Here is a 16,177-nt window from a genome sequence, read left to right as displayed (position 1 = left end):
CACTCAGAAACAGCACAATACCTACACCTTCTATGACGATATCAGATCTGCATTATTAGAATACATGTGAAAAATTGTGATCTAGAAGTAAATATCCTTAATAATTTTAAAAATATTTTTATAATATAGGTAGAATACAAAGTATATTTATAACCCCTCATTTGTTCCAAAATGAATTTGAAACTGAAATCTACTATTTTATAAATGGATTAAAAATTATAGTTGAAACAAAATAAGTTAATGAAAAAACATCGAATTATCCTTAAAATCTTGGTCCCAAAGTGCTCCAGCTCATTGTGTTTTCAATTTATTCTAAATTATACTGAAATATTATACATAGCCAGTAACTCTTAAAAGGTTACTAGCTCATTTATTCATTCCGGAGTACTTCATGAATACCAGCCATGTACCTATAACTGTACTACATGCTATTTCTCAACTATTAAATGTTAATATTCTGTTTGCAAGGAATTTTGTCAAGATTTCTGTATCAAATAATGTAGAAATATACATCCTAATGAAAATTTTATGCTCTACTTACGTGTTTCAAAATGTGTCTATGATTAAGAGCACAGATTTTTAGATTTTTTTAAAGTTTATCTGCTAATGTACAAATCTCACTCTCAGAATTTCATAACCAAATACTTTGCATTATTATTGCACACACCTGCCATCACCTATAGAAGGAAGAACAAAAGTATATGCTATAAAAATGCCAATTTTATGTGGCAATGTTATTTTATCCGTCTTTCTAAAGGCTATTCCAAACAAAAAAAAAGATTAAAATAATTTCTACAGTTCTAAACAATGACACCAAAGAGAGTGTATAACTATTTTTCCAATTCAGCCCTTAGTTAATGTATGAATACCAAAGCACACTAGTTGGTCTTCCTGTTTAACCACAAACATGTCAGGTTTGTTTTGTTGACTTTGGAAAACATGTATATCTGGTTGGTAACAGCTTAAAGGTTTTAGAATGAAGCCTACATTTGTGGGTGGCCACAAATCTTAGCTGAAAATTGGCTGAACTATACAAATGTGACTTAGAAAGGTCAGATTTATTGAAATGTTCACAGATTGAGGTGTCAGAAGAATTGGGCTTCTGATGATTTTTGAAAATCATTTAGCTGTTCAAGACTTTGGTTTCTAATCCATGGAATTGGCCCACATGACCTCTAAGCCCCTTCAGCTCTCACACTGTAGAATTCTGATTCTATAGCAGGTTTAACAATTGAAGGTAAACCCTCCATCCATTCTCTGAGCAGGAGAAATTCTCCGGTCTTCTGACTGGGGTCCATATATTCTTATACCAGGTTAAATGACAGGAGCATGTCGAAATAAGAATCAGAATGCAAGGATTTATCATCCTTTGTGAACCACATTCTTATCTTCAATGCTCAGCAACAGGGCTTAGAGTGCTAAACATTTTGATGCAATAATGACAATACAGTTCACCAAACAAGGCCAAGCTCGGTGGTTTCCAGGAAACTGAAAAGAGAAAGAATGTGGATAGAAATAGCAGAGACTTCAGATGATAAAAAAAATGAATGAAGTTCAAACTGAGAATCAAAAAGAGACACAATAAAGACCTGAAAAGTGTGATCAATGCATTTGGAATGACTGGAACCGGGAAAAGCTTTTCCTAACAATACTAACAAAACAACTTTGAGTATGTTCTTTTCATTAAGGGAATCAATGGGATAAAATCAGGTCGATGATTCTTTCTTTAAAAATTCAAAAACTAAAATTTGGTTCTTTTGATTTGTAAAAGGTAGAATTATTATGCAACTTCATTAAAGGCAATTTACCTAACCCTAGAAGTTAAAAATGTTCCTTATTTTTTAAAAAATCCTATCATCACAGTAGAACACTCAATACCTCAGAGAAATCAGAGAAAACATGAATTATTTTTACTATTTAAATTACCCAAAAAGCCCATCATTATGTTAATGGGTTAAAATATCTATAAACAAAACAATGAAATAATAAAATTATCTCCTTTAGTAACAAAAGCAATTTAATAGAAAATAATCTAATAAAGGTAAGCTACTAGCACATATTCTATTGCCCTTCAGATTGTTTTTAGCATATATACACTAATACATTAATGTACATATATACATTACACAGTTATAGTTAATAAAATCTATCTTGAATTTTTATTTTTATGTTTCACATCATGCATTTCTAATTAAAAGTCCTATATTGACAAAATCCATGTACTTGTCATTTTATCATCTTACTATAGTATTAAATGGGTTAAAATCGTATGAGTTGCTTTGGCATTGCCTTAAGTGACAGCATTTAAGTTATTTCCTGCTTTGGTTTTCCTTGGGTGTTGTTACTTTGAAAATATTCCTAAAAGTGTAATTATACAGGTCAAAAATATAAATAATGTTATAGCTGTTGTTATATCTATTAACCAATTGCTTTCCAGGGAAAAAAATAACCAATTTTAAAAGCTACCAATAATGTTCAGCTATTGCTGTCCCCACCTCTACCCCCCCAGGTAACCCATAATTATATCACATTTGTCATTATTTCCACGGGTCTGACAAGTGCATATGGTGCCTGTTTAAATATGAATTTCAATTTCTGGTAGGGCTGAACATTATTTCTTGTGATAACTCACTGTTTTTCTAAATGTATAAAGACCACTTATTGAGAGACAATAAGATCTTTTGTATACATCAGTGCTTTCCACATTTTTAAATATTAATTTTTTCGGTTTATAAATGTAACACATGTATATTACAGAAAGTCTGGGATATGGAAAAAAGCACAAGAAATAATATAAAAATCACTCATAATCCCAACACACTTTTCTCTTTAAGTAGTGTGTGTTATAAAAAGTGAATCTCTTTCTTCACCTCCCCATCCATCCCTATCCCCACTAAAAGTAATCATAGCATCTGGTATTATTCCAGGATTTTCTATGACTCTTTTTATAAAAATGGAATCACACTAATCATTTTCTTCTGCAACAGGCTCTTTTTCTTTACTACTCTATCACAGACATTGTTTCTTTTGATAGCTATATGGTATTCTATTCTGTGTATGTCCAATAAGTTACGAAACCAGGTCAAAGAGTGGCAAAGGGGTCCCACCTGATATCTGGGGTACATACATTACATTTATTTCTTTTTATCCAGTTATGGTCTCATAGGTATCTACCACCTGTTCCCTTGCCCCCTTCATCTGCCATTGCAACCACCTGACCTCTCCTCACCCTGCCTCAACTCACCACTCCTTATCTCCAGCTTTAGTGAACTGCTAAGGACTGTCAGAGAAGCCTCCCAGCCTTGCTGACTGGCTCCATTTCACAACGGGGTTTCCAACTGCAGCTGGGCTACCTTCGTTGTTCACCAGTGCTTTTTTTCTCATCCTCGCAGGGTCTATTCCACTCCTTTCCTACCCTTCTTCAATCTCCGCTCTACCCTCTTACTCTGACCATATGGCTTGATCTCTTATTGACCGAGCAAGTAAAGAACATTCAAGCCTTCTCACCTTCTCGTCATCTCTAAATCTGCCTTTCTTAGCCCACTTTTCCTTTCTTTCACCCTGAGTCAGGAAAAGGGCATCTTGGTTCTTCTCCAAGGCTTACACCTCCGTCTTTAATTCTGCCCTCTATACTATATCCTCCCCTTCCTTACCATAGAAACAAGTTTAGGTAAATTCCATATTAATTATAACTAAAAATTCCACACATGCTACTTCTAGCAGCCATGACTCATCCTTCCTCTACTTATGAAGATGCTTTTCAGGGCCCCTATATGCCTCCTGAATTGCATATTAAATTTGAGCTTCAATCTCATTTCATTGCGTCTACTTCCCCTAGCTCCTAATGGCTAAATCCATTGATACCAACAATACTACCACTACCTATAGACTAAATCAAATCCCACTTTCTCAACCAATCTTGACCAAGAAAAACATGTATCAGCAGCCTCACCCTGCTACTATCTGAAACACAGAATTAAGTTACTTTTCCAGCCTTTACTGACAAATCAATCCTAGGATCCAGGTGTCTCCAGTAATATCCACCCCTGGGGCTCCTATATTGCTCTTAGCTCACTCCTGCTCCCTTCCATCTCTAAGACCAGATATGGATATGATCCTTAAATCACCAATGGCCACAGATTACCTCTTTTGTCCAAACTAGTCATCTTGAATGGATGCTCCACTGCAGGAGGAAGAATACGATAAAACTGCAAAATTAGCCATTTCCAGAAGCTATCATTCAGAAACCATATTCTCTGGTTGGTAGACAATGGACTAATTTTTATATATAAAAGACAATCTCACATTCTCCTAAAAAGTGTTACTAAACTTCCAAAAGTAACTTTCAATAGAAGATTTAAGCCAATTCATATCAAATATTTAGGAAGCTCATTAACTGACCTTTAGATACCATATGTTATAAATAACATCACTTCTCATCAAAAATAAGTATGTCAAGAATCACAGGCAAAAGAACAGAGGTCATCTAGCATGACTGCCTTGATCTCAAAGTTGTAATGAAACAAAGTCTTTGAGAAACTAAGTGATTTATTCAAGGTCACAGAGCAGGCTATTGATAAAACTAAAACGAGGACTCAGGCCTCCAGATTCCCAATCCAAAAAGTACCTAGATGTTTATGAGGTACAGTGAGTTTGACAGAGTATGAAATGAACACAGCATCATCCCTTAAAAAGTCACATGGTACACAATATGACTCCATAGAATATCATGAAACACTAAGTAATTAAAACATAAAAATAATACAGATCAACATTCATGAGCCTTTATTGTTCAGATAACAGCCTCTGAAAGTGTTGACTTAAAACACAAAATTGTGAAATTAAAACTTATATGGGGAGGCCAAACATTTTATTCATGAATATTACTGGTTATAACAAATTTATCATATTTTAATTAACAAAAAGCAATATTAACCATGAAAAGAAAAGCAAATGATAATAATTACCAGAAAGGCAGTACAGCATAGTTGCTAAAAGCTAACCATTTGAATCCTGTCCTCCACTTACTAGCTATGTCACCTTGAGGAAGTTATTCAATCTCTCTTTGCCTCCATTTCTTCAGCTATAAAATGAGAATTGTGGCATATAACGCATAGGGTGGTTCTAAAGACTAGATAACCTGTATTTGTAAAGTACTTGTAACAGTGCCTGACACATAGTTGGTATTCAATAATTGCTCTTCTCCATTCACATATTATTCTTTTCCACTTAGATAACAACCAACTCTTTTCCACTTAAATAAAAACCAACTCTTGATACTTATATCCCTTTAAGTGTAGCTAAACTTCATAAGGCACTGGAATAATATACAAGATTTCTTATGGCCCAGGTTTTGAACCAAAAATTAAATAATGGTAGAGACATGGTAGAAAGAACAGATACATGTCCCAGACATGTGATAAATGGTCAGTGTCTCAGTCTGTTTGGGATGCTATAACAAAATACTATAGACTCAGTGGCTTATAAATAACAGAAATGTATTTCTCACAGTTGTGGAAGCTGGGAAGTCCAAGATAAAGGAGGTGGCAGATTCAGTATCTGGTAAGGGCCTGTTTCCTGGTTCATAGATGGTGCCTTCTCACTGTGTCCTCACACAGTAAAAGGGGTGAATGAGTTCCCTTGGGTCTATTTTGTAAGGCACTAATTCCACTCATGTAAGCTCTACCTGCATGACTTAATCACCTCCCAAAAGATCCCACATCCTAATACTATCACCTTAGGGCTTAGGATTTCAACATGAATTTTGGGGGAACACAAATATCCAAACTATAGCAGTCAGAAATCTGGAGAATGAGTTATAGAGATTGACAGGCTTTGCCTGCCTTGGATTGGCAGACGTGGGATAAGAGGAAGTGCCAATAGTTTTCAAAACCATCAAAATACAGATGTTTTATCACATCAAGTATGCATTATCCCATCACCACCACAACCACTGGCCAAGAACCCCTGTACACTACCTTGCAATTCCTACTTCTGCATGTTCACCATATCAACACAGTCGGGGGGTGAGGGAATCCCTCAGAAAACAGAAATAGAGGTCACCCTGAAATATAATTCCCATGAAATTTCCCATAAGCAAACAAAACTGAGCTACAAAGAGAAGCACCATGTATTTATCCCTTTTGGATCTGTTGCCTGACTCTCATCAGGTGGCCCTAGATCTCTGTTAGGCTCTGAGTCAGCGCTGCCGTCCTAGGCCAGCAAGGGATGAGAGCACTTCAGCTGGACACAATCACGAGGTGTGAAGACTCTGAGGATTGTTGCACACTCTTGGGGGCTCTGAGGAGGTCATATCTTAATCAGAATTACTCACCTGATGTTTACCCATGGAGCAGCATATAAAACAGAATAATAAGAGAACAGAGTGACTGGATTCAAGAAATCCCACAAAGACCAGATTGTAAGTGGCTAGTCACAAGGTGACAATGCTGAGAGAAGGGTGATAAAAGTGGGGACAAAAAAATATTTTGAAAGAGTCATGAGAGACCCTGGTAGGATATGGCAGCACATTAGCCATATTGGTCAAAACTTAATGGGGCTTGAAGATCACCCAAGACAACAGGATTTAGGAGGAGACAGAAAGTGGTTATTGCTGGCAATTATAGCAAGACCAGCCCTGCAAGAGAGGTAGGCAGATCACAAGCTCAGCCTTGTCCTGTTTAATTTTAGGTAAAATCCAAGCATCCAGATAAAAACATGTTATCAGTACCTAGAAAATCATAACATTATAAAGCATTTCTAATAGGTTCAGAATATCAACCAGTTCACAATTTAGGTAATTTAAGAGCTTTCTTTCATCAGTAATGATGTCTTTAAATGATGAGCAAGAAAAACATGAAGGAGGCTCATGAAGGATTTAGAATGTATTAAAAGTATTTAATGATTAATATATTATTAATTATAAACAAAAAGTAGGAGTATTTAAGCTACAAATTCAAAACATAAGAATGGCTTTATGAAGAACGATCAAACTTTTCCACACACACGCTAAAACAATTGTGTCACTGTGAGACACAGACACAGAATATTAGGATTATGGATCACTATTCCGATTTCAGATACTATGCTTTTTATGTTATATAAATTATCTTTATGTCAGAAAGAAAGTTTTTTTTATGTTATATAAATTACTTAAATTAAGAATATTACTTTAAGTTTTATGAATCATATTTTTAGCTTTTAGTCAAATTCTTACTGACAAATTTATATGCTGATTTAACTAACACCTAAGAACAATCATAAAACAGTCAAAGAAGACTGAAACCTTTTTTGGCACAATTGTTGGTTCCAATTAAACTATAAATAAAGAAGACTTACCACATTTTCCTTCATCTTTCTCAGCTTTTCATCTATCTCTCTCAGCCGATTTTGCTGATCCCGTTGCTCTTTGGTGTTCCTAAGTACCTTTTCTCCTGGAGTTATTTCCATATTTCTTTCATCATCAAGTTCAGGCTCCTAATTTTTTTTAAAAAAAAAATCCATTAATGGGCTGGAAATGAGATTCACATAACACTCCAAAGCAACCGAGCCTTGAGGGTCAGCTTTGCTTCTCAAACAATATTTCCTCCCTTTAAAACAATATTTTTAACTCTTTAAAATCTTCCTATTTGAGGAGGTAAAGGTTCAACTGTACATAAAATAAGTAGGGAAATGAACTCAACTTCTACAATCATCTAGAAAGCAGGAAGATACAGTGAAAAGTGCCCTGGCCAGGAAAGCAGGACCTGGGTTCTGGTCTCTGCTCTGATACTTATCAGCTTGAGATCTTGGACTTTTCTCTGACTTCAAGTTCATCATACATAAATAATAAGAAAAAAATGTTGCCCATCTATGTTATTAGAGCTAGCTGTGTAATAATGGGAAGAAAGCTGGACTTGACAACGGGAGCTTTGAATCTTGGCTCTACCTGGTTACCTACTATGATGACCTGAGGGAAATCAATTAACCTCTCTGAGCTTCAGTTTCATCATCTGTAAAATGATAATAATAATAGATTTAGGCTAAAAGTCATCATAGCACATAGTAGGCAGGCAACAAATCTTAGTACGAACCAATATGAGCAGAATATGTTCTTTGGAAAGAGTATCAGAATGAAAATGCTTCATTATATCTGTAGTATTTGTATTGACAGAATCATATTCTCCCAAAGTTAATGTTTTTTTCTAGGTGATAAAAATAGGTGTATCTTGACAGTAGGTGGACCTATATCCAAAACTAAACTTCCTCTCTTCTCTCCCACAGATATACTCTGTGTTGCCACGTAGGTAACCAGCAGGAATGACATTTTTGAAGTTGCTCAGGCCAGAATCCTACTCCCTCATTCCTCACATACCGTTGGTCACCAGAAATACTCACCATTCCAGTTGCTAATACCTCTCTAATCAAGGTGCTTCTTTCTTTCTCACTGTCTTAGTTCAGACCTCCTCATCATTCACCAGTAGTTTTCAAACTCCAGTGTGCTTCAGAATCACCTACAGAGCCTGTGCAAAAGTGCAAAGGTCCAGCCTCCGCCCAGGAGATTCTGATTCAAAAGGTAAGAGCTAAAGTAAGGACTGAACCTGAAGCACAACTACTTGAGAATTTGAGAACTACTGACTTAAGTTACTGCTGGAGCCTCCTAACTGATCTCCATGCTACCAGTTAACCTGTTCACTCCATCCTTTGCAGAGAGGCCAACAGAACAAGATGCAAAGTCTTCATAGTCTGGGCCCTGCTTATTTCTTCAGTCTTACCTCCCACTGCTTGAGTCTCAGGCTCAAAACCTCAGCAATATTCACTGCTGCTCGTTCCCACCACTCCATGCCTCCACCCTCCAACTCCTTGTGGAGACTTTAGCCATTTTGAGCCCAGCTCGTGCATATCTCCACTATAAAATATTCCCTGACATAGCCAGGAAGGACAAATTATTCTCTCAGCCATGCCACATGTTCCTTGATTGTACTTTCCACACTGTCACTGCCTACACAGTGACATGACTAACCCTATTCTGTATCTCAATGCAAACTATAATCCTGAAGCTAGAAAGGATTAGCCAACAGATTGTAATTTTGGTTCTCAGAACTTTGATCACAACTAATGTTTGACTGACCTAGTAATGAATTTCAACAAAATTCACACTGTATATAACTCCAGTGAGCCAACTATCAAAGAGTGCATCAATTTCAAGAAGTGATTCTTTGACATTTTGCTTCACTCCTCACTTCTGGTAGCTTTCAATCTCTAGAAGCATCCAGAGGCTAAATTATTATCAGAAATATTAAGAAGGAATATTACCAGAAATATTGAGAAGTAAGAAGGAAGGCTAATGTTAGGGAGGAGTTTGGAAAAAATGGTATCAAGGTCTCTTTGCAACTCTAAGCATCTAGCATTTTACGAACTTTTATGAAGACATATCTGCTATGAAGTAGAATATACTATGATCTGAAAAACGCCCACATTGGATTTCATTTTTGAATAAAAATCATTTTTAAAAAAATAAAAAAGGTATCATTTTAATAATCTACAACTATGATTTAAAAAATCTTGGGGCAGGTAAAGAAAAGATACAGAAAGAAAAAAGTTATAAATTGGACTTAACGTTTTTAAATTTTGCTTATCCAAAACCACCATTAAGAAAATAGACAAGCCACAGATGGAAAGAAAATGTTCCTAACACACAAATCTGACCAAGGACTTGTATGTAGAATATATAAGGAACTTCTACAACTCAGTAATAAAAATAATAAAATAGACAATAATAATTAATAAAAAAGACAATCAAAGTGTATAAAGACTTAAACAGATACTTTATAGAAGCAGCTGTGTGAATGACAAATAAACAAATGAAAATGTCCTCAAGACCATTAGTCATTAGGAAAATGCAAATTAAAACTACAATGAGATATCACTAAGCAGCCACCAGAATGGCTCAGACAAAAAAGTTTGTTAACACCAAATGTTGGAGAGGTGTGAAACAAACGGAACTCTCATACGTTGTTGGTAGGAGTATAGAATGGTATAACCACTTTGAAAAACCAAACCATTTGGCAGCTTCTTAAAAAGTTAAACATTTGTCTATCCTATGACCCAGAAATTCCACTCCTGTGAATTTATCAAAAAGGAATTAAAATATATGACTCAAGCTTTGGACACAAATGTCCACAGCACCCAAAACTGAAAACAGTCTAGGAGTCTATCAATGGGAGAATGATAAACTATGGTGAGCATCCAGCACAAAATGAGACAATCAGAGTTTTTCTCTTTGATTTCAGTCTCCTGGTTAGGTCCAGGGATGGGAAACTTGCAGCCTCAGGGCCACATACGGCCTCCAGGATCCTTGAGTGTGGCCTTTTGACTGAATCCAAATTTTATAGAACAAATATCAGGAGACTGGAGGGAAGAAGGAGAGAAAGCTTGGAGTATTTTCACTTTCACCTCCCTGATTTGGCACTACAGTTTTGGCCGCAATGTATCCCTGAGGTGTGCAGGGTTTTCTTAGATTCAACTAAATATTCATGCTCAAAGACTAACAGAGGCCACATTTAGAGCCATTCTACTCAGAAGGATGTAGGACAGGAAACATAGCAGGGCAGTATCAGGTAACCATTTTCAGTGGGAGTGTTTGCTACGGTCCATGTCATAACAACAGAAGTCCAAAGGGGCAAGGAAGCCACACCGTCTTTAAGTCCTCATAGCCCCAGAAACCGTTATCTCTCAAAACGACCCCATAGGCACAGAGTCCAGTGACCTCACAAGAGACATGCTCAGCCCAAGAATCACTGTACTTAGAAGCGCCCAAACTATGGCTTCCCCATCAGGTCAAATCATTTTTACCATAAGCAAAGTTACCTCCTAACATAGTTGGCACTCCAACTTCTATGAGCTTACCAGGGAAACAGAGCTAGGGAATTAACTGCAGCACAAATTCTCATGCTGAAGGAGGGCAGGGCTGGCTAACTTTTTGCCCATGCTCTCTATTACTACAGCTTCAGATGGCCAGTTCTACCACCATGACTCCACCTCTCACCCCGAGCCTGTAACACTTTTCTTCCCCCTGTTCAATGTTGCTAGTCTCTAGGTACCCCTGTGCCCCTTGTTAGCTCCTTTAAATCTATAAAAATAGTCCCTTCACTTAATTATCTTCAAAACCTAAACCGGGTGTTCCTTCTGCTTCTTGTCCAGAACTCTAACTGGTATATCATTTATGTGTCTCTGTGTATGTGTTTAGAGAACAGACTCGAAGGAAATTTAACAATGATTAACTTGGTAAAAATCTTGATTATTTTATCTTTTTCTTATACCTTTTTTGTAGTTCCCGAATTTCCTACAATAAACATGAACCAATTTAATAAGCATAAAAGTCAGTTTTTAGTTTTAAGAAAATATTCCACCAAGGCTATTTTTGTTTTGCTCTGACAATGTGACTCTCCATACCCAAGAGGTATAGATGGGCCCAAAGATTAGATTTTAGCTCCAGTTCAGCTAGTATAATCAGCTGTGTACTTTTGAGGAAGTCACCTCCTCTTTTTGGGTCTCAGTTTCTTCTGAGAAAGTTTCTTCCACCTCTAATAGCTTCCACCTCTACAGTTCTCTACAGTTAGACCCAAGAATATATGATATCTTTCTTCAGTCATGGTCTCTTATAGCATAGTGGTATAGTTCAAATATTTGAAGAACATCATGTGATTAAAGCAGAAGTCAAGAGAGAACAAGAAAAGGTAGCCATTAATGCTGGCAAAAACCTCTCAGCTACATATTCAAAAAGCTCTGTGGTGCCAGGAGAGGTTCTTTTCTCACAATAAAGTGCCAACCAGTGTTGTCTATTTTCATGATCATTAGGAAATATCTTGATTTCCTACAGTACAAATGGTTAAACAGATTCTCTGACCAATATATCATTTCTGTGTTTCCAAGTCATAAAAGAATGCTTTTATGGAGAATTCAGGAAAGGCTCTCTCCAATATACACAGAATGTCTAAGGAAGCCACAAGAAGAGAACGGTCCCTGAGTTCAATAGATATTTGTTGATTTGACTAATTGATTGCCAAGGGATTCTGAGTTCATCCTTAGAAAAATATCTGTGGAGTTGACTGAGCCAACAGGGGTCTTTGAAGCTAAATAAACTCCTTTTCAAAACTCAAACACAGAGGAAATTACCCACAGCTTCATAAGTTATCTGATATGCAAATAAGGCATGCATTAAGGACTGGAAAAATACAAGCCTATCTAAATAAAGCCAGCTTGTGCTGCATTTTCAAGCTAATGCTATACATTTTCATGGGCTACTGCTATTTCCTGTCATTAGATGGATCATTTGCCTGACAGTACCAACAGTAGGGGGAAAAAAATCTTTCAGGCAGATTGTTTTTATCACCTTGGAATATTGCCATGAAACAAAAGAAACCTTCACCATATTGAAGGCTTAACATAGAAAAACAAATATAAACTTCAAAGTAATCTATAAAACACAGGTGGCAAGAACAATTTCCCTGATTAACTGTGAATGTCTGGCAGGTTGGCATGGGAAACAAGAACCTCTGCAGTGACTTCTTGATTATTCCTCAGTCCAGAAATCCATGCCCTTGTGGCACACTTCTACAGGCTTTGGACACGAGCAGATGGTCAATAAGATTTCTGTGCTACTGTTAGCACACATTTAAAAATTCCTAGATTTCTGCCCTCAACCAGTCTATTAAGCACATTTGAGATCAAGTGGCCTCCATAGTCATTACTGGAACCGTGCAAATCCTTGGACTCTATAATAAAACATCTTTCAGTATTACATGTCAAACAATAGTCAATATGTTCTCAGTTTTAACTAATATTGAGACAGAAAGAGACCAAAAAAAGTTAATTGTTGCCAACAGCAATAATAGCGTGATCTTGGCAAGAAAAGAGATGAATACAACTCTCAGTCAAATGTTTGTTAATATTTTGTTGATCTTACCAAATTGTGTACAACTAAATCAATGTTTTAAGAATAAAAAAATAAATCAAATTAAGGAAGATCTTTATATTCAATTAAATGAGTTGGTTTAAGGACAAAGAAATACCTCTTGTCAATGACAGCCATTTCTAAAGACCTTCTCCCAACCAGGGAAAAACTAAAAAAACTAAGCATGAATTAGAATTCTAGATTTAGTAACACTGATTGCATGAGAGATGAATAAACTACGCTTTTATACAAGAGCCAAACTGAATAGAATTTATTATTGAATCCAGTTGCTAAGGATTTAAAAAAGTGATTGCTTACATAACTCCTCTATCTTAGATATTTCTGGATTACGCTGGAATCTAATACATCTGCAAATAAGAAATACAGTAACTAAATTATGGAACATCACTCAATTTTATGGTGGGATTTACAATGCGTGGAAAGAACTAACTGATTTGTTGGAGGGTTAGGAGGTGGATACAGAAAGGTATGCACAGTTAAACCACAGATCTTAAGAAAAAAATTGCTTCAATTAGTTCTCTTTTGCTAAGATGAAATGAAAATAAAAAGCAGATGTAAAAACTGCAACCACATGATATTATTCACATCACAGAAATAGCAGTAATATGCCATTCTTTCTTTCAAATGTGACCACATGCTTTGTTTTACACAAAGGAAATCAGATATGTAAAAGCCAAATGCTGCTTTTAAAACATTGCCATAAACTTAAGTGCCGGGCCAGGGCACCTATTTGAGACATCGTAACCAGCAAGCTCATAAGGAAAAGGAGATTTCTTATCTGCCCTTTTCACTATGACCAACACTTCCTTAATCTCTGAGCCACATTTCCAGAGTCCTTCAAACTATTCTGACTCAGCCACATTTATAATCTTAAATTCATATGCCTACCAATTTAGCACCTTATAATTACAGAAAAGAAAAGAGGAGAGGAGAGGAGGGGAGGGGAAGAGAAGGGAGGAGAGGGGAGGGGAGGAAATCTTCAAAGAAATTTTTTAAATATGGCTTCATCAAATAACGTTTACTTTTTATGTGCTCCCATAGAATACACTTTCTGTACTTTTCATAAGATCACTCCACAACTTGCTCCATCTTTCCATCATATCCTATAGTATCCTACATGCTCCTTCAGGCCAGAAACGAAGCCTCATACCAGTCTGGATACTCAACATTAGCCACCACAACATCTCCTATGACATAAGTAGGGCTTCAGAAATCTACCAATGGCCTGTGTAGGGGCTGGACAAGTAACATGAACACATGAAGTGAGCCTCAGCGTCTGCTATACAACATGGAGCAGTGGATACCGCAGCAAACAAGATGCTGTACCCCACAGAAAGAGCAAATGCTACTCAGCTCAATCTAGTAGTTGCCAAGGAAGGATTCAGGTCTAATGTTGCCATATTTTCTAATTTTTCAAGAGGGAAACTAGAAATCTGAATTTTTATATGAGTTCACCTAATTTTTAAATGTTGGCCTAAAAAAAATTCAAACCCTTTGTGGGCTAAAGGAAACCCACCTGGGAGCTTAATTTTCCCACAGGCCACCAGTTTGCAGCCTCATGGTGTATAGTGGCAGTCTTGCCCTGTGTCTCTGACCCCTCTGCCCCCTTGACTGGTTCCTTTTCCTCCTCCTGTCCCTCACTTAAGGAAATGGACTTTCTAGATATCCCCTGGATGTGCTCTCTCTCTCTGCTCTGAACCCCCACAGCACTTTACTTAGAGCCTTCTGCAGTGCTTACCTATGTTGTCTTGTACCACAGTTATCTAGTATACTCAATGCCTCCCATAAGGAAATAAGTTCCTTAAATCAATTATTATTATTATTATTATTATTACATCATCATTGGTCAATTTCTGTGTCAGACACCGTGCTACACCCTTTATGTCTACTATTAATACTCAGCTACTCTTTATAAGAATCCCAAAGAATATTATTACTATTTTACAAATGAGGAAACTGAGGTTTAGAGAGCTTCTAATTCATGCCCAAGTTCACAGAACTAGAAAATATTATAGCCAAAACTTGAAGGCTTTTTCACTCCAAATTATTATATTTGCCTGATTCATCTTTAAGTTCCCTACAATTCCTTATATCCAGTGAGTACTCAGCTAGTATTTGTTGAATTGATTGTTTAAAAACAGAAATTTATATTCCACTTAAAAGACATGCTTTCTTAAGAATCATGGAGAAGAATTACTTAAGAAGGTTTGCAGAAGAGTTAAAAATAAAAATAAAGTGAATATGCACTATGAACATTTGTGGTTCAGCAACAGATTGGAGTCTATTCATCAACTAAATAGATATACTGGGTTTATCCAAGACACAATACAGTGTATTACTTCAAAAAGTATTCCAATCCAAAAATAATATGCATAAAATAATTTGCCATGTTATCATTTCTGCTTTGAAAATTCAATGTGCAATGCTGCTTGTAGTTAGAAATGAGGAAATTCCAAGAGGAAATTGAACAAAAGCTCAAAAGATATTCTTTTCTGCATGCAAGAAGCATCAGTTATTTCTTTTCAACAACTATGATGTCACATTTCTGTTTCTGCATCTAATGGGAGTCCCAAAATGCAGTTTTCTCTTTTCTTTCTAAATATATGTTGTTTCACATAAAAATACATAATCTAAGTATGTAACAAAAATGTCATGTACTGATTTTCCCTTTCATTATGTTTTAAATAGCTGATCTGGACCATAAATGTGAACTCTTAAAATGCTATTTGGATGATGATGATGATAGAATCTGACCATATTCATGTCTTATTTAAAGTCCTAATGGCTAAACAAATCTTTAAATTCTCAGTTTCTTTCAAGAATAATATTTGACAGCCATGAAAAAGACATTTTCTATCTTTAAGACCATTGTTCAGCTTTGAGATTTCAGCTACCCTTGAAATCTAACAACAATAAAAAATCAGCTGAAACAAGAAAAGAACAAAGAATATCTCCAAATAATTTTATTACCCCATCTAGGATTCCTCCTTTTAAGAAATGGAACCCAGTAACATAAATAAACCAGCCTAACTCGTGTCAAAGTCCTGGGGTACATTTGGGCAGGGAAAAAGATTCCAGTTCTTTCTGTTTTTCAAGAACTCTGATCCCAATGCAGAATTTAAATTAATAGTGGGAACACCACCATCACTACTGCTGTCTAAAGGGATCAGAAGCAGCTATGCCTGTTTCTTAGAAACATAACTGAAGCAAGCTGAGAGCTCA

General features: G+C 36.2%; 1 protein-coding gene across 1 annotated transcript in view; it reads right to left on the bottom strand.

Moving 5' to 3' along the window:
- Positions 1-16,177, bottom strand: part of FSIP1 (fibrous sheath interacting protein 1) — a 164,600-nt gene that overhangs the window by 107,746 nt on the left and 40,677 nt on the right. The window contains exon 9 of the mRNA XM_069492233.1: positions 7,339-7,476. Coding sequence (XP_069348334.1) covers positions 7,339-7,476 — 138 coding nt within the window. The remainder of the gene's footprint in view (positions 1-7,338; positions 7,477-16,177) is intronic.

Source organism: Eulemur rufifrons, chromosome 2 (assembly GCF_041146395.1).
Source record: "Eulemur rufifrons isolate Redbay chromosome 2, OSU_ERuf_1, whole genome shotgun sequence".
Classification (NCBI taxonomy): Eukaryota; Metazoa; Chordata; class Mammalia; order Primates; family Lemuridae; genus Eulemur; species Eulemur rufifrons.
The sequence above is the reverse complement of the archived record's forward strand: the minus strand, read 5'-3'. Positions and strand labels throughout refer to the sequence as shown.